The sequence below is a fragment of the Microcebus murinus genome, chromosome 11, assembly GCF_040939455.1.
Source record: "Microcebus murinus isolate Inina chromosome 11, M.murinus_Inina_mat1.0, whole genome shotgun sequence".
Taxonomy (NCBI): Eukaryota; Metazoa; Chordata; class Mammalia; order Primates; family Cheirogaleidae; genus Microcebus; species Microcebus murinus.
In genome coordinates this window covers 51889945-51916143 of record NC_134114.1, presented here as the reverse complement: position 1 = coordinate 51916143, position 26199 = coordinate 51889945, and the positions used below count along the sequence as shown (strand labels likewise).

Genomic DNA, 26199 nt, shown 5'->3' with positions numbered 1-26199 from the left:
AGCAACCCCTTTTGCTTCTGCCTCTGAAACAAGGAAAAGGAGTACAAAAAGGCAGGAATAAAGGGCATGGATCCATATTATGTCTAATTAGAAAACTGAGAATTTATTTCATATCTTGTCTTAAAACCATTCATAACTGGTGATGAGAACAGAGGTAATTAAGTCTCAGAGTACTACCAGTAGCTCACTATTGAATCTCTGAAGTTAAAAGTCATTCTTGTCTATTGTATTCTCATAATGTAACATAAACTGAATCTTGGATGGTGAAATCTTTCCAGGCTTAAAATCTAGCTCAGAGTAAATAAGCAAGCAAGCAAACAAAAACTCCAATTCAATGTAAAGTATAATTCAATTTGGTGTACACCTTTTGCATACACATTCAGCACATCCTCTGACTTCCAGTCATATATGTCTCAATTCGTGTTCAAAACCTAAAGAAGAAAGTCAAAATCTTGGTTTTACTGTACTTCCCATGTTCCTAACATTTACTGAGCCAACTTAGTGTGCCAAGCAATATATAAAAAAGTGCTGGCATCACACACAGTATAGTATTCTCTTCTTTCTTTTCTTTTTTTTTTTGAGACGGACTTTTGCTACGTGACCCAGACTGATCTCAAACTTCTCTGCTTAAGTGACCATCCTCCTTATCCTCCAGAGTAGTTAGGACTATAGGTGTGCATCACTGTGTCTAGCTCATATATAGCATGATATTTCACTGTCAACATAACTCAACGAGGAAACTGTAGCTAAGAGATCAGAATTGTTAGTCCCATTTAAGTAAAGAAAAGTTCAAGGAGCCAGAGTCCAAATGGGCATACAGTCACTCGAAATCCAAATAGAATCTTCCATGAACTGTTTTTAAACACAGTGCTGAACTCAGGAAAATATGTTGAAAAATACTGAGTCAAAATCCAGTTTCAATTTTACTTGTGTTTTCCTTAAAGCTCATAATATAGAAAGTTCTTATATAAGAGACTATAAATTCATGCTTCAAAGTGGAGCCATTCATTTTATTTTGGCTTTTTGGTTCTTTAAAAAAAATTCTCTAGCCTTCACTTAGGTAATTTTAAATTTAAACTTCAATATAGCATAATAATGAGACTAGGTTTTATTCAACCCCATAGAAAACAAATAGCTTTTAGTTCTATTCAGCAGTTTGAGATTACAGTCCTAACCAAATTTTCTTCATCAGCAAATTTCTAAACTTCTTATAACTTACCCCTAATTTTGGGACTGCAGCTTAAGTGTATTAGATTAAACACCATAAAAAGCTGCAAGACGCTCTTTTAATGGAAGAGGAAACTGGTCAGAGAAACGCCTCCAATTTTCATCCCCAACTTGATTTTTAAATCCATGAAGGATCTGCAAAGAGTGAAAAACCATTAATTTATTAACAACGAAAGAGAAGACCTCAGATCTGCACAGCTTCTGAAGTCCAACACTATTATTTCACAATCGTACCCATTTTAAAGTAGTTATTCTCAACCTTTGTGGGATTCTACACCATTCCATGACCCTCCTAAAAGTACCTCATAACATATGCTTTAGGATTCAACAAGTGTCCTAGTAACCGATGTACTCTAAGCAATTTCTGATATCATACCAATGAAAAACAAAGTACAGAATTCATCCAAGGAATAAAGTTTTGTCATATTATGTCATTTTAAACTGGAAATACACATGCTTTGGGTTCCTGGCCTCAATTGTAGTTTGCTAATTTTAATATTAGGTAATTCAAATGTGTAATTGTATTTTAGTTTTTACTATGTTACAGTTGAGTGCTGACTGGAGTTAACCAAAAGTGGGTACTAATAAAGCAAAAAACGATGTAAGCTTAATCCCTGTGGAAGCCACTTAGATTTACACTCTGCTCAATAGTTTCAGATCATAGTCCAATCCAAATCTCAGTTATCCGCCTTGAAAAACATACGCTATTTTCCATGAGTGAAACAATGGGATCACATGAATTAGTGGCATTATTGGGAAAATATTTCCAAAGTGCATGCTCTATTGGTAGAGTCACTGCTATATCTTAAGAACAAGTCAACTTTGTTAAAAAGAAGAAAGGTTATATATAATCTTCAATACTAATTTGAAGAGCCCAAGTTTCACATGAAATGTAAAAATAATTTAAACTTTTCAACTACAACTTTAATAGTTCCAGGATGATACATCATAAAGATTTATTAGTTACCTTACAGAACATGTCTCTGAGATCATCTTTTGGGTTAATCCATGATGCAACTGCATCACAAAAAAATATAAAATCCTGTAACAAGCAAGAAATACATATTAGATTGATAATGTTTGTCAAACTCAGCAAAAGATATGTTGTAGACCTCAGAATTTGTGCCACAATATAATCCCAACTAAAAAAGGGAAAACATTTAAAAATCAATCATGATATAAGGAATTTGAAGTGATTATTTAATGGCTGTCCCTATTAGCCCACCATTAAAGAAGCTCTAACTCATTCACTTTATATTTGAATCTAATGCCTGTTGTATTTTATCTCACACATCAAAACTGCCATCCAATAAACATTTAGCATCAGAAATGGATTGAAATCATCAAAATGAACACCAAGAAGACCTCTTCATTTACTGAATTAAGAAAAATATAAATTCAAAAACCTTACTGTTTTGACTAGTCTAGAAATAACTTAAAGCTAGTTAAATATATATCAAATAAGCTTGATTTGAAATATAGAAGTTAATAGAACTAAATTTTAAGACCCATCTTCAGATAGAAACTTAAGCGAAATGCCCAAAAGTTGGAAGAAAAACTAATTATGCAATTACAAACACTCAATCCAAACAAGAACAAAGAACCCAACTCTCAATTACTTAAGATAATCAGGTTATCTGGACAAGAATAAGGTGACAATATGCTTTACATATTCATAAAAATATTTTCTCAATCTGGATTACTGTCCTGAAACAGGCGGTTCACTATCCAACATTCAACATACTGCAGATATTGTGACATGTGAACTACTCTAAATTTTACTATTAAATTCAGAGAACTTCGCTAATTTAAAAAAATTACTAATATTAAATAAAGTATGTGGGCCGGGCGCGGTGGCTCACGCCTGTAATCCTAGCACTCTGGGAGGCCGAGGCGGGCGGATTGCTCAAGGTCAGGAGTTCAAAACCAGCCTGAGCGAGACCCCGTCTCTACCATAAAAATAGAAAGAAATTATTTGGCCAACTAATATATATAATATAAAAATCAGCCGGGCATGGTGGCGCATGCCTGTAGTCCCAGCTACTCGGGAGGCTGAGGCAGGAGGATTGCTTGAGCCCAGGAGTTTGAGGTTGCTGTGAGCTAGGCTGACGCCATGGCACTCACTCTAGCCTAGGCAAGAAAGCGAGACTCTGTCTCAAAAAAAAAAAAAAAAAAAAAAAAAAAAAATAAAGTATGTGTATAAAACATTTATTTAAGCAAATAAAATGTGCTTAAATTTCACAGTTTATTTAAATTATCATTCCTGGCTGGGCACAGTAGCATTTTGGGAGGCCCAAGGTGGAAGGATCACTTAAGGCCAGGAGTTTGAGACCAGTGTGGGCAAGATCCTGTCTCTACAGGAGAAAAAAACCAAAAACAAAACAAAGGCTAGGCATGGTAGTGTGCACCTATAGTCCTAGCTACATGGGAGGCCAAGGCAAGGAGAATCACTTGAGTCCAAAAATTCAAGGCTACAGTGAGCTACGATGGTGCTACTCCACCCCAGCCTCTGGAACAGAGTGAGACCTTTTCTCTAAAAATGAAACAAAAAGATTCCTTGTATCTTCCAGGTATCAAGATCTGATGCTAAAAATTTAAATACAGATGCCTAGAATGTGAGATTAAAAAATTAAAAGATGGCCAGGCCTGGTGGCTTACACCTATAATCCTAGTACTCTGAGAGGCTGAGGCAGGAAGATGGCTTAAGGTCAGGAGTTTTAGACCGGCCTGAGCATGAACGATACCCTGTCTCCACTAAAAAAAATAGAAAGAAATTAGCTGGACAACTAAAAATATATATAGAAAAAATTAGCCAGTATCATGGTGGTGCATGGTAGTCCTAGCTCCTCGGGAGGCTCAGGCAGGAAGATTGCTTGAACCTAGGAATCTGAGGTTGCTATGAGGTAGGCAGACACCATGACATTCTAGCCCGGGCAACAGAGTGAGACTCTGTCTCAAAAAAAAAAAAAAAAAAAAAAAAGATAAAACTTGTGACATTTTCTTTTAACTATATCCAAATAAAGCATGTGAATAAAAGTTAAAAAATAGAAATTTCTACCAACTCAAAGTAGGAAGTGATTTTGCCACATTATATACTACTTTTATTGTCTTACAAATGTTAATTCAAAAAGAAAAAAAAAAAACCAATAAAATCCTGGTGGGAAGATGCTTTTTAAAAATATAGTACATGTCATATCAGATACCTCTAAAACACATTTGATGTGACACTTAAGTTCCTAAGTATTGAAAAACAGACAATGCTAGGACGTTATTTTGCAACTATGGATCTTCTCTCAAGGTAGTATTGGCTTGTTCTAATAGTAAGTTATTAACATTTTATGAATGTGAAATTAGTTAAGATTTTTCCAGTTCTAATTTGTATATGTTTTCATCCAGATCAACTTGAATTTTACAAGCTGATAATTCATGTTTCTAAAACAGAGTTAACAAAAACCTTACTATAAGATAGGAAATATCAAAAAGTCTCTATTTAGAATGTTCAAACCTCCTTGGAAGTGAAAGATTTTATTTTCTTGAAAATAAAGGTGAGAAAGTTATTGCTATAAAAGCATTTCTTTGTAACTTTATCCCTTGAACGTACAACCCTAGACCCCAAAATACAATTTTTTTTTTTTTTTTTTTTGAGACAGAGTCTCACTTTGTTGCCCAGGCTAGAGTGAGTGCCATGGCGTCAGCCTGGCTCACAGCAACCTCAATCTCCGGGGCTCAGCGATCCTACTGCCTCAGCCTCCCGAGTAGCTGGGACTACAGGCATGCACCACCATGCCCGGCTAATTTTTGGTATTATATATATTAGTTGGCCAATTAATTTATTTCTATTTTTGGTAGAGACGGGGTCTCGCTCAGGCTGGTTTCGAACTCCTGACCTTGAGCAATCCACCCGCCTCGGCCTCCCAAAGTGCTAGGATTACAGGCGTGAGCCACCACGCCCGGCCTAGACCCCAAAATACAATTTTACACTCCCCTCTCCAACCCTAACCTTTAAGTTGGATCAGGAACTTTGACTGGAATCATGGTTAATGCTATTGCCAAATAATTCAATGGCTGATTCATATTTTATTTTATTCATTATTTCTAAGTTTGATTCTATGTAACAGAGAGATAGTATCCTACTATTTGGTTATTCTCTTAAGTTTAGATATCCTCAAACTCAGCAAATTGACATCCATGGAGGTCTGAAATGTGGATGAAAGAATCCTTGGCTTAATTCAAGAGAAGAATATATAACCTTACTATCCTAATCTATTACTATTTTATTTCATGTCAAAAAAGATTTAGGAAATTAAAAAAGGCATTATCATTTTAAGATATTAAGAAATACATATTTTAAATGTTTAGTTTTTTAATACTTTTGAAAGAATAAAGTTTTTTATAATTAAGTCTTAAGATACTTCACCCTTTAAAATTTTATTAATCAGAACATTAAAAGTTCAACAAATCCTTGTGAACATCTTACTTGGATTACGCCACTGGGATTCACACTGATCATGGTACAAATCCCACGGAATGCAGAATCCTTTTCCTCATTGTCTCTTATGTTTCTCAGAGAGGTGCACCTATTGAATTATAAAATTGAGTTTAGCATTTAAGAAAGAAGCAGGTTCAATTACAATACTAATGAACAGTATTTAATGGAATAAGCACCACAATATAGAAAATGGTTATGTTAAAAGAGTTTTTAGAAAGCTTAAGTTTCAGTTTCTCATACTTCCTGTATGTTGGGCCCCTTTAATCTCAATGTAGCAGAAATGGTAAAATTCATTTTCTTAATAAACTGCATCTATAAAACGGATAACTGATTTGACTCTCCCATTTAAACTATTAAGCCTGAGCCAAGAAGAGTAAGTTACCAAATTAACTTTTAAAATTGTATTATTATGACTTGTATTCCATTAAACACTACTAAAAATGATGTCAATTGAAAGAAGCAGAACATAGGATATACTGCCACAATATAAACTATTACTATACGACTTATGGTATAGATGTTTAACTTCTACATTAACAAGCAAATAAGATTTTTATACATAACAAATTTAAACATGTATTTCTTAATGCAATCCAAGTTTCCAAATTAATTCTAAAAAAGAAACAATGCAAAAACCTAAATTTACAGAATTTGCATGCATTTTAATTTTTCTGGTGGATATTTAAATGCTTTTTATGTATAATCAAGCTTTTTAACACAGCAAGCATGTGACAATCTTATCCCATGCATCAATTAGTCGTTAGCCACAACATAAAATAAATATACATGACGATGCTATTGAAAAACCTCACAAACCTGATAGGACAAGATTAGTCACATGGTTGGCAATGATTAAGGATTGTGATTTTTGTAACCAACTGAAAATATATCTAAAAGTGAGATAGAAAGAGAAAGAAAGAGTGAAGAAAAATGAATTAAAAAAAAAGATTGAATAATACACACCAGGGTCTTATAAACTGCTGTAGCATGGGGGCCACCTCTTGAGGACAAACGTAACCAAGACGACCAATTGTTATTGCTAAGGTAACGCAATCACGGTTATACACCACCAAACGCCAACCAAGACATGAGCAAATGAGGGGGAAGGAGAAAAAATAAAGAAAAAACAACAAATAACTCAGAAACAGAAACCAACAGAATTTGTGTATGATAATAAACATAAGATTTCACCAGTGCTGTTTATTACCACCCCCTAAATAAGGGGCAGCAACATATATGGCATACTCTTGGAAAAAGAAAAACAAAAGGAATTAAAAAAACTCTAAAGATTGAGAGAACACCAAAAACCATGATAAGCTGCTTTTCTCGATCAATCAAGTGTCAAGATATCATTCTGTTAATAAGAGGAGCAATTAAAGGGATGGATTTAGAGAATCTTCATTCAGAAGCCAGTGAAAATTTTGGAATAATGAAATCTGTGTTTTTTCCCCCAAGAAATATCAATAAATGTGATTACATTTCTGAATTGTCTACTCGAACACATTTCTCTATAACTAAAAGAGTTAAAATTTCTCATTTGCCTACATCTTTTTTTTTTTTAAATAAGATTTTAAAGACTTCCAGTCTTTGGAAATTAGAGAATCTAATCCAAATTTTGGTAGTGTTTTTTTGGGGGGAGGTGCGTGGGGGGGGTGGTTAATCTTTCCCAAACAAATCTTTGTTGCTTGATCATCAAAATCAGCTGTCAGATTTTAAGTGGCATGTTACCCACAGAATAAATTGGAAAACTGCTAAGCTATTAAGTCAAACTGCATTACAAAAAACCTCAGATGATAACTCAGATTAACAGTCCACTAACTTCAGACTATACTTGACATAAAATTCTAATAAAGGAAATTTAGATAGTCCACTGCACTGACATGTGATATGTGGACCACAGGAAAAAACAAATATTCTGGCTTTGCTATAAAAGGCATAGCACAAAATAGATGATATAACACATTACACTAATTACACACTAATTTTTTAAAATTTTGAAGTGGGCACACGCATTCACCATCAAAATTCATGAAGTCCTTAAGTTTACAAAGAGCTAAAACAATTTCAACTCAGAATTGCATTCTGCAATTCAAAGGTACATACATATAAATACATTTATACACAACGGGAAAAATACAAACAGAAAACAAACCATGAGGTGCTTTAATGGTGTTCTCTCAAAAACTTACAGGTTAACCTTTCATAAAAAAAGGGTGGGGGGTAAAGAAAAATGTTTAAGGATTACTTGAAGCAAACTACACAGATAATACTAAAATCCAGCAGATTCATATGAAGCAAGAGAAAGAAAACCTAAGTTCAAAAGACACAAACTATGCAACATTCTCATTAAACAGGCAAGTATGAACAATCCAATGAAACATGCGATAAAGCAGATGATGGTCCATTGAAAAAGTTCAGTGTAGGATATACTAATTGGAAATAAAGCAAATAACAGGATACTAAAGAATTGGCTTTATGAAATATTGATAATTAAAAGTTGCTATAGATAATGATTTTATTAATTAAAAAAACTTCATTCTTTTGGGTAAGAAACAAAATAATACTTCATGCAGACACTTGTGATAAGAGTAATTTAATGAATCCCAAGTGTGTTTCTCAATATTAATTCATTTGATCAACTTATAGGGCATTACCAGCTATTATTTATTTAGGATATAATCATATGTAGAATATAATCTTATAAAGCCAATTTACTAAAAGGAACTGTATCATCAGATGATATCCCACAAGAAACTTTAATATACATTACACTCAACATTTATTTGTAGTTATGCATTCACATTTAAAAATAAATAGGAGTTTCTTTAGGTTCAACAATTTTATACTGGCAACTTTTTCAAATCTGAATGTCATGTATAGGTACTGCATTGTGAAGAGATAAAAACCCGACAAGATTTCATAACCATCCTATACATAGGTTTTTGTACTTTTAGACAAGAAAATCTAATTCACTTTGTGAAATAAACAGTACCCATACAGCCAAACAGCCAGATAATTGTTTCATAAAATTAAAAGATTTCCTTCCATACCAATAAACTTTTATCAATTTTAATCATATTAGGATAAAAAGCTTTCTATAATTTAAAAATACCAAATTAAAATGCCTTTGAGAAGGAACTTTCTTAGTGGGAAAACCTTATTTTAATCTTTGTCTAGTATTTTGTTAAGACCCTCACATTTACTATGAATAAATTATTGGAATTATCTTAGTATATGAAGAAAGGGATATGTCTGAATGTACACAAAATTTAATTCTTTCATCATCATTAGCATCAATCAGGGAGGGTGGAAAGAAAAGAACCCAATCACCTCCAAATGTGTTCTATAGTATGGAAGGTATTCTTTAATATAAACATGCTCTCAATAATGCAAAAGAGAAACAAGCCTAATTAAAAATTCCATAAGGTACTGCTTAAGTTCCCAATTTGAAGAAAATATATGATGAAATACAAGATACATATACCGTTGTTAATCAATTAGCTACTAGATTACAATCTTATTTTTGACCACATTTTTAAAGATTTAAAAAAAAAATCATAATTTCCCAGCTCCCCAGTTACTCTCTGAGTTAATTTAAAAGCAAAATTCATATAGTTCAATAGTTCTCTTAGCTGGGATTCATTTTAGGAAGTATTAAAACACTGAAATTGGGGAGAAAAGTGTTTCTCCGAAGTTACTGAAAACTGGTTATGGAATGTAGCTAAAATAGTACATTTCATTACTGAGAATCCAAAATAGCTGCTAGATAAATAATAAGCTGAGTTTTAAAAGCTAGCTTTGCTTTGGTTTCTCTACGCATCTTAATCTAAAATTAAAAGGCAATTAATTTTCTCTCCACTGAAACAGTTCAGTCATATGGTACCTGTATTCTCTAACAACGTCTTTGGTGTGTTGGGTCTGTTAATGATTTCTACAAGCTGGTGCAACACCATAGGAATATAAGGCTGCATCTCTATACCTAGATCATCCCAAAAAGAAAAAAACAAAGAAAAAATTGAATGTTAAAATATCAATGTAATATATTTTGCTTCCCTTAATAACTGTGACATGTCATATATAGATAAAAATCATTTACATAAAAAAGCAATTATGAAAATATCAAGGCACCTGAAAACATACTTTTAAAGGGGAAAAAAAATCTTACCCATTTGAATGGAGATTTCTCCAATTGCCCACGTGGCATTGTTGCAGACTGAAATGAACTCTGGATTTAGGTTGGTTCCCAATATTGGCATGAAATCAGCTAGAAAAAGAAAAATTTAAACTATGTAACTTCTCAACAGCAGTTGTATTATACTTTAAAGGAAATCTACTAGGTAGAAACTGAAATCCTGGCAAGAAATACCACGTTTTACCATTAAAAATAATCATTGCAGGATCATTTATAAAACTGGTGAAAAGTAGGGCAACTATATTTAAAAGTATTTTTTTAAAGGCTTAGTTACATTTATCTTAAGAAACTGAAGGAAAGACTATCTGGCCACTGAACTTTCATATGATGCAGAAAAGAAAAGTTCTGGTATATTTTTTATGTATCACTCAAAAGAGTTGGTAAGAATAATCTCATCAGATTAAGGAAATTCAAATTTTAAGTAGAGAAAACACGATAAAGTGGAATTTTCTTCAAAGCTAGTTTCTCACACATAGAATTTTTTTTTTTTTTTGGAAACAGAGTCTTGCTTTGTTGCCCAGGCTAGAGTGAGTGCCATGGCGTCAGCCTAGCTCACAGCAACCTCAAACTCCTGGGCTCAAGCAATCCTCCTGCCTCAGCCTCCTGAGTAGCTGGGACTATAGGCATGCGCCACCATGCCCGGCTGATTTTTTTCTATATATATTAGTTGGCCAATTAATTTGTTTCTATTTATAGTAGAGATGGGGTCTCGCTCTTGCTCAGGGTGGTTTCGAACTCCTGACCTTGAGCAATCCGCCCGCCTCAGCCTCCCCAGAGTGCTAGGATTATAGGCGTGAGCTACCTCGCCCGGCCAAGAATTTTTTTTAAAATAAATTATTTCAACTTTTAAAGCAACATTAAGCTTAGTGGCTAAGATTGTGGTCTCTAAATATCATTTCCCACTAAAATGAATGAGAAGACTCTCAGAAAATGCCTCATTATAAACTAAGGCAGGAAATGTGCAAATACACCTGGACTGTCCAGTCATAACAGAAAGGAATCAGGAGCCAACTTAAGTTCCCACTTCTAGCAGTACAACTTGAGCATCATGAGCGCATATTGCCAGTCAAAAAACAAAAAAAGAAATGTTAAGGGTTTAGGTACAGTGAAAAAAAGAAAGAAAAAAAAAAAGATTTAAAATATGAAAAAACACAAAAAACCTAAACCGAAACAAATTGATAAATAAAAGGAAAGAATCAAGTAATTATCTCACTCTATTGATTTATACCTCAGGGCTATAATTTATTGATATGGGAAATGTCTCTTTATATAAATATTCTTACTATTAAATGAAGAATCAAAGTATCATAATTTTTAACCCCTAAGAAATCAGTAGATCTAATAAGCCAGGGTTTCTCAATCTCAAGAATATTGACAGTTTGGGCCAAACCATCTTTGTTGTGGGGGAAGAGGAGCTGTCCCCTACATTATAAGATGTTTAGCAACATCTTTTGCCTTTGTCCACTAGGAAATGGTAGCAGTGTTAAAATGTCTCCAGACCATTGGCAAATGTTCACTGGAGGGCACAATTGCCCTCAGTTGAGAACCACTAATATAGATAACAATCACCATGGTTGATAACATAAAAATAAGAGACAACTAGATGCCATGTACCTCCTTATAAAGTCTTAAAAAATTTCCTGAATCTCATTAAACTTTGGTCTCTATATCAAACTGCCAACTTATAGTAAATAGAAAGGACAGAGGAACATGTTAAATGATACTAGAGAGATGCGATGAGTAAAATCCAGAGTGTAGGAAATGCTTTAGGACAAAAAATCTGGTTTAACTACAAAATACAATTGTAAGGAAGAGGTATGTATCAAGTGCTCAAATTATATGTCTGAGATTTGCTCCAAAATATCTGGGGTCTGTCTATGTGACTGATCATGGATAATGTTACGTAGGAAACATGATTTGATACGTATAGATAACAACAGAAGCTGGGTGATAGAGGGCTCATCACACCTTTTCCCCCACTTTTTTACATCTTAAAAACTTTTTTGTAAGTAAAAAACATTAAATCCTTTCATATTAAGTTTAAATTTAAAATAAATTAAGTGGCAAACATTTGTATGACAAGATTGCCCCCCAAATTCCAATCTTAGAGTAGTTGGGCTTAAAAACTTTGTTTCTAGGCCGGGCGTGGTGGCTCACGCCTGTAATCCTAGCTCTCTGGGAGGCCGAGACGGGCAGATTGCTCAAGGTCAGGAGTTCGAAACCAGCCTGAGCAAGAGCGAGACCTCGTCTCTACTATAAATAGAAATAAATTAATTGGCCAACTGATATATATATATAAAAAATTAGCCGGCCATGGTGGCGCATGCCTGTAGTCCCAGCTACTCGGGAGGCTGAGACGGAGGATCGCTTGAGCCCAGGAGTTTGAGGTTGCTGTGAGCTAGGCTGACGTCATGGCACTCACTCTAGCCTGGGCAACAAGTGAGACTCTGTCTCAAAAAAAAAAAAAACAAACTTTGTTTCTAATACATCATAATTAATACTATTACTCAGAAATAATAATTATTCAAAAGTGCAACTGTGTCAACACATTGAGATATAGAAAGAAATGGGATAAACCTAAAATCAACTAACCCTTAGGTCTGAGAGCAATTTAGGTTACAACATTTAAGAAATCTCTTATTATTTTTACAAAGTGCCAAAGCAAATGCTATGCTATTAAAACAGTAACAACTTATTATTTACTCTTAAAGTGACATTTGTTGGACATGTTCTATGATATCTAAAAAAGTATGCTGGTTTACTAGAGAAGAAAACCTTACCATTACTATTTCGGGGTACCTCTACCAAAAAAGGAGGCTACTCGAAAACAAAAAAAGTATCTACGAAGTAGCATATAGTATACTTGGGCTTCACTGGTGGGCATGTCTTTATTCTAGAACTAGAGTGCCCCAAAAAACTGTTGAAGTGATGGTGAGTTCAATGAAACAATTGGTGTTCCCCTCATCTTGTTTGCTTCACAGCAACTTTACTTTAAAATGTTCGTTTATAAATGCTGGGATTCCACGCAATTTCAGTTTAATAAAAAACAAAGCTGATGTAAAGATAACTTTTACAAACTATATTCATATCACTTCTTGGCTTTTAGGCTAAGATCAGGTGTAAAAACCACATTCATAGCAATAGAAAACATTCATACCTATACAAGGCTTAACATGCTGAAAGCAAGCTTTCGTCAGGTCCCCTAACAGGGCAAAAGAACTCTGTCGAACTTCTGGCATTTTATCCTACAAGAAATAAGAAGAAATTAACCCCAATGTGACATAGGGAACCAGGTTTGAATTCATTTTAATCTTACAAGTCTCACCTGCATGCACTGATACATTAGTGTTAGGATGTTACTTCGGGCTACCAGTTGTTCAATGTTGCCTCCAAGTCCTTCAGCCAGGCCACTCAGTAAATCAAGAGCCACTATCATAAAATCTTTATCTGGAGCCTCATATTGATCAGGTTGGGCATTGTTCAGCTGAAATTAGACACAATGTTTTTAAAAGTTTGCTTTTAATCAACTACTGAAAAAGTTTGTATGCATTATGCCCATCTTAAGAAAAATGTTTAAAACAAAGGAAAGATTTAAGAAAAATAATACCATGGCTTGTGCAAGAGTCTTCTGTACTAGGTTTACACAACGCTGATACACAGGTTCACAGTATGGAAGAAAGCCAGACTGCAGGGCTGTGGCAACTGAAGATAGGCACTAGAAAGAATAAAGTACATGTGCTAAATTTTCTGGGTATACATTAAGATTATGATAAATGCTTGAAACCGTACTTAATAGGATCCTGGTCATTTATGAACTTGCTTTACTAGCCTACAGTAGCAGGTTTTTCTTTTTCAAGCGTCGCTTCTGGAAGTCACTCGACTGTTTGTCAACCAAGAGAGGGTTCCTCAGAAAAAAAGTTTCTATAATAAATATTATTCTTAAAGGACTGGGCATTAAGTTTTCATATATTTTTTTTGAATTTAAAACAGATATTTATTCATGCTTCCATCATGGTCAATGATGTAAGTGGACTAATATTGCTGGGCACATTTTGAGCTGCAGCCTGAAAGTAATACATACATACACAGTTGGCCCTCTGTGCCTGCAGGTTATGCATCCATGGGTTCAACCAACCTTGGATCAAAAATATTGAAAACACAGTCTGGGCAACAGAGTAAAACCCTGTCTGTACAAAATACAGAAAAATTATCAAGGTGTGGTGGCGTGTGCCTACAGTCGCAGCCACTCAAGAAGAGGAGGATTGCTTGAACCAAGGAGTTTGAGGTTGTAGTGAGCTACAGTGACACCACTGCACCCTAGCCTGCGAAACAGAGTGAGACTCTGTCTCAAAAAAATAAATAAAAATTTAAAGTACAGTATAACAACTATTTACATAACATTTACATTATATTAGGCATAAATAATATAGAGATGATTTAAGGTGTACTGGTAGGATGTGTGTAGATTACATGCAAATACTATGCCACTTTATATGGGACTCAAACATCTTCGGATTTTGGTATCCACAGGGATTCCTGGAAACCAATTCCCCAAGGATACTGAGGGACTGACTGTATACATATATATATATATATAAAAAATGAGCCATCCTGATGCTACTTGTTTCGTCTGGCCTAGAATTAGTCATTGCTCTTTGTCACAGAAAACTTAACTTCTTTGACTAAGAAAAATCCATGGCAGAAGTTGGTGACCCTTGAAATAATGGGGACCAAAGAACGAAAATGACTAAATTGACCATCAATGTCAATTCAACTAGGTTTAAGTTATCACATTTTATAGTATATTCAGTTACTTGAACATATAAAATTTGCTTTGAGTTAAAAAATTATGCAAGGAAAAAACATTAGACAGAAAAGATATAAAGTTCTCTTTTATTGGCAGCAAGTCCCAATATTACTTTACCACATGTGTGTGTGAGTACATCGTTTATATATATAAAATAGATAACATGAAATTTAAACTATAATTTATCAATTAAGTAAAGTTAGAGAACATGTATAAGCCTTTGTCTATTTATTATAAAGGTATACTATGTTCATTATGCTTTTTCTATTTAACAGTATTTCTTAGTATAGAGGTATCATAATTAAAGTAAGAAGTTGTACATTTATTGGGCATTTGAACAGAAACTATTCAGAATATACATTTATTAACACTTTTCTTATCACATGCCCATTGTGGATTCAAACATGTGTTTTTGGTGAAATGCACCATTAGATTACCTAAATAATCAGCCCAGCATACCTCGAGTAAAGGGAAGAGATCTTTATCTTCATCCTTTAACATATTCCATTTCTGGATCAGTGGAGGCATTAGCATCTGAATATATTCCTATTTACAATAACGAAAAATATATAAAGTTCTATTATCATATGTAAACAAGCACTCATTCTTTGCGCTAGTAAAAATTTTCCTTTCTTTTGCCTTTTTTATTTACATAACCTTGTTCTATATTTTAACTCTTTTATCTTTTTTGAAACAAAATGTATATAAACACATCACTAAATAAAAATGTACTACTTGATTGTTAAGTCACAATCAAGAAAGATCTGTGTAAGTTTTACTCTCCAGTGACAGAATTCTTAGTCATGGAGTTTAGTCGTCACATAACCTAGGGGCACAGAGTCTAAAGGCAGTCAGAAAACACAATCCTCCCCCAACAAAACCCAACCAAAAAGCAACACCAAAGCAAACTTACAAACTGATAGTCTTGCACCAAATTTTAAGTATAACTTTAAAACTAAAAACAATTTTTAAGACTTTTAATATAGCAACCACATATATCAAATCTTTCTATTCTTCAGCATGGAACTGAGTTATATTAAAATTCTAATATCACTTAAATCCTCTTTAAATTCATCTTCTTCTACTCTCAACACTACCAGTGACAAGGTACTTCTGCTCTACCACTAGTTAGCATTTTAAAACTATTATCCCAATTATTTTATGTAGTGTACTCCCCATACTTGTATGTTCTGGTGAGAAAATGGAGATGTCTAGATGTGGTATTCTAAAGCTATGGCGGCAAATACAAAAACACGTGGAATGAAGTAAAAGTAGAAATCCACAGTATAAAATTTTTATCCCCTTTCCTTTAATCATTCTACACAGTACTGGGGTATTCATGTTAGATGCTGCTGTAATTTCCACACAAATCATATACTTATTTTTAAAATCACTACTTGAAAGGAATATACTTGCTGCCTTTATAAGATCTACATTCTTATAGCAGCAAACACTAATTGTTCCTATTTCCCAAAACATTTTTACCAAATATATCAACCTACTGATTGTAAGAATGCTATATGTTATTTTCCATAATAGTTAATTCACAGATACTTACTGGTTTGTTTAAATGATGTCCTACTGAATCTGCTAATGTTCCTATGGCATCGTAGAGAATGAGCAGGTTCTTATGTTGGTATTTACTAAACGCAAAGACCAGGGTATCAAGTATATAAGCAAGGTAAGGAACAAGTTCTGTACAGGCCTCCTCTTCCAGGGTAGCAAAGGCACTATAATTTAAATAAATGAATAAAATACTTACTGGTATGTAAAAGGAATAGTTTATAATAGAGATAAGAAACTAAGCCAATACAGATGTAGAAACTGAGGCAATGATAAAAAATAAAAAACCAAATGAAACTAAGCCAATTGCTTACAGAATATTTATTTACAATTTACATGCCTACCACCTTGCCTCATCACACTAGATTCTTATTTTTATTATTTCTTCCCCTTTTCTCATCATTTCTTCCTTTCCAAGAGGTATCATCCATGGGCATCTGCTTAACTACAATGGTAAAATCTAAAATTAAAATGTGTTGGCTGGGCATAATGGTTCATGCCTGTAATCCCAGCACTTTGGGAGACTGAGGTAGGAGGACTGTCTGAGGCCGAGAGCTTGAGACCAGCCTGGGCAACATAGCAAGACCCCTTTCTCTACAAGAAATATAAAAATTAGCCAGGGCATGGTGGCTGGCACCTGTAGTTCCAGCTACAGGTGCTAAGGCAGGAGGATGGCTTGAGCCCAGGAGTTTGAGGTTGTAGTGAGCTATGATGACACCACTGCACTCTAACTCGGGCAATAAAATGACTCTCTGTCTCAAAAAGGTCAATAGTAAGAGCAAATCTACTTGAAAAGTTAAGAGTTTTATAAAGGAACAGGCCCTTTTAGAACATTGTTCCAGGAAACTGGAATATTTCCAGTAATGACAGCAGCTGTTGGTCTGATATAAAGAGATAAGGGCTGTGGATGGTGGCTCACTCTCATAATCCTAATACGTTGGGAGGCCAAGACAGGAGGATTGATTGAGGCCAGGAGTTCAAGACTGGCTCAAGTAAAATGAGAAATAGAAAAATTAGTTGGGCATGGTGGCATACGCCTACAGCTCCAGCTACTTGGAAGGCTAAGGCAGGAGGATTGCTTAACCACTTTGGTACGAGCATTGACTATAGTCGATAGCCACAGATGAACGTGCATGTCGACTTTAGCCGACAGCCGTGATAAGACTTTTCTAATTTTTCATTTATCAAATTGTGAACATTTAAAAATAATGTAATAAAAACATATGTATTATACCTATTCTGATTTACATTACAAGTAAAGCTGCCTGTAAAGTAAAACAAGCTTTCAGTGCTTTAAAGCTTTGCTCATCACACAAGAACAGATTCATCCTCAATGAATCTGGTAAAATATGATTCTGTTATAATTAAATTATATATTTAATGGTATATTAAAATACCATTCTTAATGGTAAAATATGATTCTGTTATAATATCATAGCCATTGAGTGGGGAAAAAAATGAGTTGAGGAAGAAACAGCAATGACTAATGTCTAGTTAGTCACATTTAGAATTATAAAATCCTCAGGTTGGCCGGGCGCAGTGGCTTATGCCTGTAATCCTAGCATTCTGGGAGGCTAAGGCGGGCAGATGGCTCAAGGTCAGGAGCTCGAAACCAGCCTGAGAAAGAGTAAGACCCCATCTCTACTAAATAGAAAGAAATTAATTGGGCAACTAAAAATATATAGACAAAAAATTAGCTGGGCATGGTGGTGCATGCCTGTAGTCCCAGCTACTAGGGAGGCTGAGGCAATAGGATCACTTGAGCCCAGGAGATTGAGGTTGCTGTAAGCTAGGCTGACGCGATGGCACTCACACTCTAGCCTGGGCAACAAAGTGAGACTCTGTCTCAAAAAAAAAAAAATCATCAGGTCAAGGCTGCAAATAACAAATTTTTCCCAAACAAAATGTATAAAATATGCTAATGTGCAAACCTCAAAACTACAGATCAGTCCTGCAAAAACTTTACCAAGGAAAACTAAACTTTGACATAGCTGAAAAAATTTCCATTAAGAAATACTTGATTAATGGTTTAATACCAACATCCATCGTAAGGTTGAAAATTAATTTCTCACTGAATTACCTACTCCCACAATGAACACTTTGTTATGAATCTGTCCCACCTGCAGGCAGCTTCTTGTACTCTCTTGTTGCTATCCAGGATGCGCTTTAGCAGTTCCGTCATTAATGGCTTCAGGTACGTGTCCGGTGGCTGGCTGACTACCCAGTGTGCATAGCGGCTAAGAGTCCAGCATGTTATGGAACGCACAAGAGCCTTTTTATCAGAGAGGCACTGAATAAGGTGAGGAATGAGCTCAGGCAGGTATGGAATCATGCCTTGCATGCAACCTAGAAAAGAACAACAGGAATCTTTCGAAGCACTAAAATTTGACTAAAATCATTTCAGCTGAATACTAAAATGATATAATTATCATGAAAAATATTCCGAATATTTCCACTACTATAAATATAGTAAAATATATGCCAAAATTATGTTAAAAATCTGAAATTAGAGCCAACTGTTCCTAGGTATCTTAGGATTAGGATCTCATTTATGTCTGCTACATAAATTATGGTTTTCAGAAATACCTGTAAAGTGTTTCAGTTTCTTGCAGACAGATGTCAATAACCCTTACAGAGAATGACGATACTCTTGCCTTATCAGGATTCCTATACTTACCTAGGGAATAAAGTTATTTTTCTAGCAATGGGGATGCTTCAGACATCAGAGTTCTATCATTCTGTTCCCATTATAGTAATAAAAACATTTGTAAAACATCTGGCTGAAGTTAGAAGTCAGAATGACTATTTAACAATAGTTAACTGATTCAAAGTAGAAACTTATCCTAAGATAGTTTTTGTATTCAAATTATCCTTTTTAAAGTTAATATGCATCATAGTCTTCTTTATACCACACTCATCACAGCACGTGAATTCAAGAGGGAAGTCTTTGTTTTATAGAGTAACAGTTCCTTAAAGTACCCTAGCCTTATTAGCACCAATGAACTTTACAATTCAAATTAGACTTAAACTTACCTTCAGCAATTGCTCCTAATACCAAGATGCCTGATTCTTTAACAACCCATTCATGATGAAACAGCAATTCTTTCAAAAGGGGCAAAATATGCGGCAGCAGCTCATCACGATACACATTTGCGAGAACATCTAGGGCAGCAGCGGAACATTTTCCTAAGGAAATATTTAATTCAAAAATATTACATTAACCTCTATTATCATTTAATTATATATTAAAAATGATTATATGTATAACACCTTATCCATAGACTTCAATTAAATAGGAGGCAATCTTCAGATGAAAATTTTTTCTATTAAAACACCTTTTAATGACAGAATTAGTAAATTAATTACAAAGATATTCTACTCTATACATGATTGGCATACTTACATTCTTTTATCTATACAGAAAAATTAAAACATACTATTCCACTCAATTCAATGCTTCCAATATGATGCCCAGTGGTATAAGCCTGATGCAAAACATGCATATTAACTCTACTTAACATTTCCAGTGGTAGATCATTTAGAATCAAATATGTAATTACTTAGCTGAAAGTTAGGCACAAAAATTATTAATAGAACAAAAGTCACTAGCACATGAAGCATAAAATATGCCAGAAAACATTCTTTACAATGAATTAACTATGGGACTAAATATCAATTCAGATTAATAATTTAGACAAGAACAAAAATATAATTTTAACTGCTATGGGTTGGAATGTGTTCCCCAAAATTCAAGCATTGGAAACGTAGTCCCTAATGCAACAATGTTGAGGTGGGGCCAAATATGAGGTGATTAGGCCACGAGGACTCTGCCCTCACGAATGGATTAATGTCCTAATTCAGGAATGGGGTTAGTTTATCAAGAGAGTTGGCTTAATGTGAAAGCAAGTTTAGCTCTCTCTTACGTGCTCTTTTGACCTTGCACCATGGGATAATGTAGAAAGTGCTCACCAGATGCATCTCCTCAATCTTGGACTTCCCAGCCTTTAGAACTGAGAGCCAAATAAATTTCTATTCATTGGAAATTGCCCAATCTCAGGTATTCAGTTACAGCATCACAAAAATGACTAAGGCAAGTACCAAAATTTTTCCAACGTGAACTAGGCACAAGAAATAATTAATAGCAAACCATAGGACAATGTCAAAATACTTTATTTATTTATTTTTTTAATATTTTTTTTTTAAAGCCAGTCAAATTTAGCAGTGGGGGGTTGAATACCAACGTTAGTGACACTAATGTGAATAAGTTCTGATAACCCACTACCATCGGACCAGCCTCAAAATACTTTAAAAAACCCAAAAAAACTGTTACACTGGGCAGAGTTAACACCTTACTCATCAACAAGGATCTTAGTTATACCATATAATTGGATCCACACAACTCAATAAGCATGCTGACATTCAACAGGGGGAAATCTGTATATACTGATACACAGTGAGGCATATGACATACAAAACCAAACAAAAAAAAAAACAGCAGAGTACACATAATCTGATTTCACTTTGGGAAATGGCTTCTCCTCCTTAAAAGACCTATACGTATTTTTCTACACATGCACAGAAAAACTTCTGGAAGGATATAAAGATGAGTGGGATATAAAGAGAAAGTGTTCCCCCTTTATGTATATTATTACTTTTGTAGAGTTATCTATAGTATAATCTTGATTCATCCTACCCCCCACCAACCTGAAAATAGGAATATACTGAGAGGTAATCTGTGATAGTAGTGAAGACTTTGAGTTGTCTTGTTAAATGAATGAGACTTAGGTTCCAAAACTGGATGTGCTATATTAGTACTAGCTATGCTAACCTTGGGCAAGTTTCTCTTTTTGCAGTTTCTTTTCCTAGCTAAAGTTATTAGAAAGATAATCAAATGAATTACACAGTCCAGGCTGATGATACATGTTGTCAATCACTTTATCACAGTCATTAGAAATCTCAACACTGGCCGGGTACGGTGGCTCACCCCTGTAATCCTAGCACTCTGGGAGGCCGAAGCAGGCAGATCGTTTGAGCTCAGGAGTTCCAGACCAGCCTGAGCAAGAGCAAGACACCGTCTCTACCAAAAATGGAAAAAATTAGCCAGGCACCTGGTGGCTCATGTCTGTAGTCCCAGCTACTCAGGAGGCTTAGGCAGGAGGATCGCTTGAGCCCAGGAGTTTGAGGTTGCTGTGAGCTAGGCTAACGCCACAACATTCTAGCCCAGGCAACAGAGCAAGACTCTCAAAAAAAAAAAATCTCAACGCTTTGAACCAGAGTAGTGGTTCTAACCTAGGGGTGATTTTTTCTTCAGAGGACATTTGGCAATGTCTAAAGATGATGCTGGTTGTTATAATTTTGTCCTTGCTGTTGGCATCTTTGAGTAGAGGTTAGGGATGCTATTTAGCATCCTACAATGAGCAGGACAGTCCCCACGACAAAGAATCATGTGTCCCCAGATGCCAATAGTGCCAAGGTTGAGAAACTCTAAACTAGAGCAGTGGTGATTTAAAAACCAACAAGCAAAAATCAAAACACAGGTGCATAGGTTTCTCTACAATTAAGAGTGTGGGCCAGACTGCCACCTCCACTGATGATGTAGATTTGCAGCTAAGGTCGAAAATTAGCATATTTTCAAAAAGCATACATTTTTAAAGTTTCAAATATGACAAAGCAATTATACTATTTTAGAATTATGTATGATAACCAGCCAATTCTCATGCAAATCATCACACTAAAGCACACTTTTGGGATAACAGGAAAAGCTTGTGGCAATGTTCTTACTTTATAGTATCAAAATATATATAGTCTTTTCAGAAATGGTAGTTTGAGGTAAGAAGTCTTTTGAAAGACTATGACTAAATGTAAGAAAAGGCCCATAGAAATGCAAACCAAAACCACAATAAGATACTACTACTTCACATCCACTAGAATGACTATTGTAATAGAGAGACAGTAAGCATTAGCATGTAGAGAAATTGGAACCCTCAGATACTACTAGGTAGGGAAGTAAAATGGTACAGCCACTTTGGAAAACATCCTGATAGTTCCTCAAAAGGTTAAACATAGAGTTACCATATGACCCAGCAATCCCACTCCTGAGTATATAACCGAGAGAATTAAAAACTCGTATCCACGCAAATACTTTTACATACATATTAATATTTACAACATCACTACTCACAAAAGACAAAAAAGGGGAAACACCACAAATGTCCACTAACTGGTAAATAGATAAATAAAACATGGTATATTAATACAATGAAATATTTCATAATAAAAAAATGAAGTATTGATACCTGTTACAACATAAATGAACCTTGAAAACATGCTAAATGACAGAATACACTCACAAGGGACCATATTCTGTATGATTCCATTTATGTGAAATGTCTAGAATAGAATCCATCGAGATAGAATACAGACTGGTAGTTGCCTAGGTCTGAGGGGAAAATGGGAGTGACTGCTAATGGGTATGAGGGTTCTCTTTTGGGTGATAAAAATGTTCTAAAATAGATGGTGAGGGTCGGACAGCTCTATGAATATACTAGAAACCACTAATTATATACTTTAATGGGTGAATTTTACAGTATGTGAATTATATCTCAATAAAGTTGTGACCAAAATAGTCAAGTGTTTTTCCCTCTCTGACTTACTTAGATTCCAGTCAGAAATTGTATCGTCATCATCCATTTCATCATCATCATCATCTTCCTCTTCAATTCCATCTTCATCATGCTGCTGAGCCACCGTCCTTGATCGGTGAAAACGTGGCCTTATATCCTGTTCACTATCAGGAATTGTTTCATCTTCTTCAACATCACCCTGTTGTTTTTTTAAAAGGTAAATTTTGGTGACATTACAAGCTAATAATATGCATATGAGCAAAAAATCAGAGTATCCAGAGATGAAGTCATGCACACAAGTTTGAAGTATACTTCCTGAGTGGTTAATAACCACTCTCCTATGCCGAAAAAAGTTCTTTGCACGGGGGAGAACAGATTAATATATGACACCTGTGAGGTTATCAGGCCCTTTCAGCTAACTACATTGCCTCCACTGGCTGGTATAATCTAAATGTACCTAAATGACATTCAGATCAGTATATTTAAGAATAATTTTATAACCTTACTAACGTTACAATTAGTTCCAATAAACTGCAAGAATTTATTAGCACCCAAATTCATTATGTTTACTTCTATCTTTGAATCTCTATAGCCTATTACATATAACAGACCCCTATGTTTAACTACTACATTTAGAATAGACGCTAATACATAGGGTCTATTCTAAATGTTTTTTCGCCAAATTCAAAGATGTACTAAGTCAATATAAAAATCATCTTCCTTTTCATCAGAAAAGTTTCCTTACCTTAAGCAGGATAATATCTATATCTGAGTACTTCATGCCATTCACTAACACAGGAATTAACCTATAAAGAAATAAATTCATGAAAGAAATATCTAAAGAATTAAGAAGTCTTAAAAATCTTATGTATACTAATAAAACTAGTGAGACAACCACTAGTAATACTGTCTTTGAGTATATTTAGTGATTATGTATGTCTGCCCTCATTAGGTAAAGAAACACTAATAAAGAAAGCAGTGAAATTTAAAATTCCCTGGATAGGTTTAAGAAATGTGGGCTAGCAAACCTTTCATGCTCGAAGCCCTTCTAAATTCTAAAATAGAAATATTAATAGTAGTTAAACATTGTAACCACCAGTATAACTAGGTAAGACTTATAATACATATAATCATATTTTGTAAACTATAGGCATTTTGCAGGAGAACCAGGTCTATCTGGATCATTAACAGTTAAATTACTGATGATCTATCTTTGTCAACAATTTCAGGGACATGGTGAGAACAGATGTCAAATTGTAAGATAACAAAAAATTAATGAATGGTGGGTTAAAGAATTGAAGATAGTTAGCCTCATCTATTTTTGAATTTTTTTTAAGATAGAAGAAACTGCAGTTTTCCATAGCTGCATAAAAACTATGGAAAAAGAGGCAACAGGGAAAAGCTGAGAGAGAATATATAATGGGGTGAGATCTGTGGGGCTAAGAAAAAATTATGTGATCCAGACCCTAAGTAGAAAGACTGGTTAGGAAGAGGACAATTCACATGAAAATACAGCTGTAAGTTTTAGAGCAAAATAAAAAGTCACCTGCTTTCTCTATAAAGCAGAAGTGCTCGAAGTGAATAGAGAGAACTTCAGATGAGTGAAAAATGTCTGAAAGAGTGTTCTGGTAAATGGAAGATAAAAACTGATCTGGAACAAGGACTGGCACATAGTGTGAAGGGTCCACATAAAGATAAAGACCATGGATTTCTATAGTGAAGAATTCCCTGGGACAGTCTAATTTTCCCCAATGGTATTCAACAGCCCAGTTAAAGAAACAAATCAGAAAAATAGCTCAAGTCAGAGTAGGGGAGACACATGCAGGGTAGATAAAAGTTTATATGGTCAGTATGGTTTATGTGTGGTTATGATGTCTGTCAGATGAAGAACAAATCAAAGAATCTGAGATTAGGAGAACACAGAGGTCAAGGGCTTTGGCATGGTGTGGCAGATGGGCCTAGTAAGGTTTGCAGGATAAGGGACTGGTAAAGCTGGGCCAGTAAGAAAATGAGGTCAGAAAGTGGGATAAGGGATGCTAACCCTGCCCATGTGGCAATCTAGAATGTATCCGACCAAGCCCAATCACACAAGGCAGATCATTATTTCTAACGTTTATAACAAGATGGTTTCTCCTAAAGCCTCATGTAGACATTAAAAACAAGTTTTTAATGCAACATCACAAAAAAGTATTAACAATAATAAATGTTTACTGAGTACTTAAATATGTGGTAGACACTGAGTTGTTTTACATGGATAATCCACACAACAGTCCTTCAAAATATTAATGCACAAGAATAAAGGCAAGAAAAAGCCAAAAGTTGGGGGGAGGGGAGAGAAATGAACTGCTCCACCAGAAAATAAAATACATTAAATGTTCAATAATCAAAATAGTACTACTTAAAAAAAGTAGAACAGATTATATAGCCTAGAAACAAATAACAGAACTTGTCATCCTTGTTACTTCGGTACTTTCTAAATAAGCTCACATTAATGAGAGATCTCAGAACACAGAATTTCAATTCTTAAGCAAACATTTTCACTCATACTAATAAGCAAGAGTAGTCTGGTTAAAAGAACCAGAAAAAATTTCTTTTACTGTGCTTTTAACCTCAGCATCAGACTGATGTTGATATTCTCCCATCATTTCAATTTATTATCTAAAAAACAAAGGCAGCCTTGTTTTATATATAAAACTGGCTCCCAAGCAGTGGTAGGAAAGACAAATTAAACCGAATCATGAATGCCTTGAGTTGCTTAATGTCCGCACTAATGGCAAACCTAACTAGCACGGCAAAATGGGAGGTGCTGACCTTTTAGCCTGCTACTGAATTCCTGCTTGTTTTAAGAATTTTGGATTATATTAGTGTAATGATGGAGTCAGAGTGCCTAGTTGTAATTGCATATTGAATTACAACTATCTCCTAATGTTATAACCTAGGTTTTCAGTAAAAGAATCTTTGCAGTTTTTATAAAAATCTATTAAAAAAATCCTGTTTACTTTTAGAATTTTATGACCCTATAGCAAACATATCATAAAAGTTGCATTATAAATTGAAAAGAACAGAAAAATGAATACATGAATTTCCTACAGAGGAAAAAAAAAATGCACTCAGTGCATTACACCTTGCAGCACCCTTACCCCCAAAGAAATTCTAGACTAGATGAAAATATAGGTAGAATTTGTTTTGAAGATAAAGTGAATCTTTTGACTTACTATATGAAAAATGAAAACATCCAAGTACTATAATCATCTGAAAAAATTTTAACTCCACTAATACTAAAACATTAACACCAGAG

The 26199-nt window shown here is 34.6% G+C and overlaps 1 protein-coding gene across 4 annotated transcripts in view; it reads right to left on the bottom strand.

Moving 5' to 3' along the window:
• TNPO1 (transportin 1) overlaps nucleotides 1-26199 on the bottom strand; it is a 96724-nt gene that overhangs the window by 6576 nt on the left and 63949 nt on the right. For 2 of the 4 annotated variants that reach the window (XM_076008103.1, XM_076008104.1), the window contains exons 10-24: nucleotides 23647-23707; nucleotides 22932-23100; nucleotides 19312-19464; nucleotides 18399-18624; nucleotides 16274-16445; nucleotides 15175-15261; nucleotides 13516-13623; nucleotides 13234-13392; nucleotides 13066-13153; nucleotides 9882-9980; nucleotides 9600-9695; nucleotides 6680-6755; nucleotides 5705-5804; nucleotides 2195-2269; nucleotides 1220-1362 (exon numbers count right to left, since the gene is read on the bottom strand). In XM_076008103.1, the coding sequence (XP_075864218.1) occupies nucleotides 1255-1362; nucleotides 2195-2269; nucleotides 5705-5804; nucleotides 6680-6755; nucleotides 9600-9695; nucleotides 9882-9980; nucleotides 13066-13153; nucleotides 13234-13392; nucleotides 13516-13623; nucleotides 15175-15261; nucleotides 16274-16445; nucleotides 18399-18624; nucleotides 19312-19464; nucleotides 22932-23100; nucleotides 23647-23707 (1777 nt within the window). In that variant the 3' untranslated portion in view covers nucleotides 1220-1254. Of the gene's footprint in view, nucleotides 1-1219; nucleotides 1363-2194; nucleotides 2270-5704; nucleotides 5805-6532; nucleotides 6607-6679; nucleotides 6756-9599; nucleotides 9696-9881; nucleotides 9981-13065; nucleotides 13154-13233; nucleotides 13393-13515; nucleotides 13624-15174; nucleotides 15262-16273; nucleotides 16446-18398; nucleotides 18625-19311; nucleotides 19465-22931; nucleotides 23101-23646; nucleotides 23708-26199 lie in introns of those variants that run through there. The other 2 variants (XM_076008105.1, XM_076008106.1) reach the window with 2 other exon arrangements.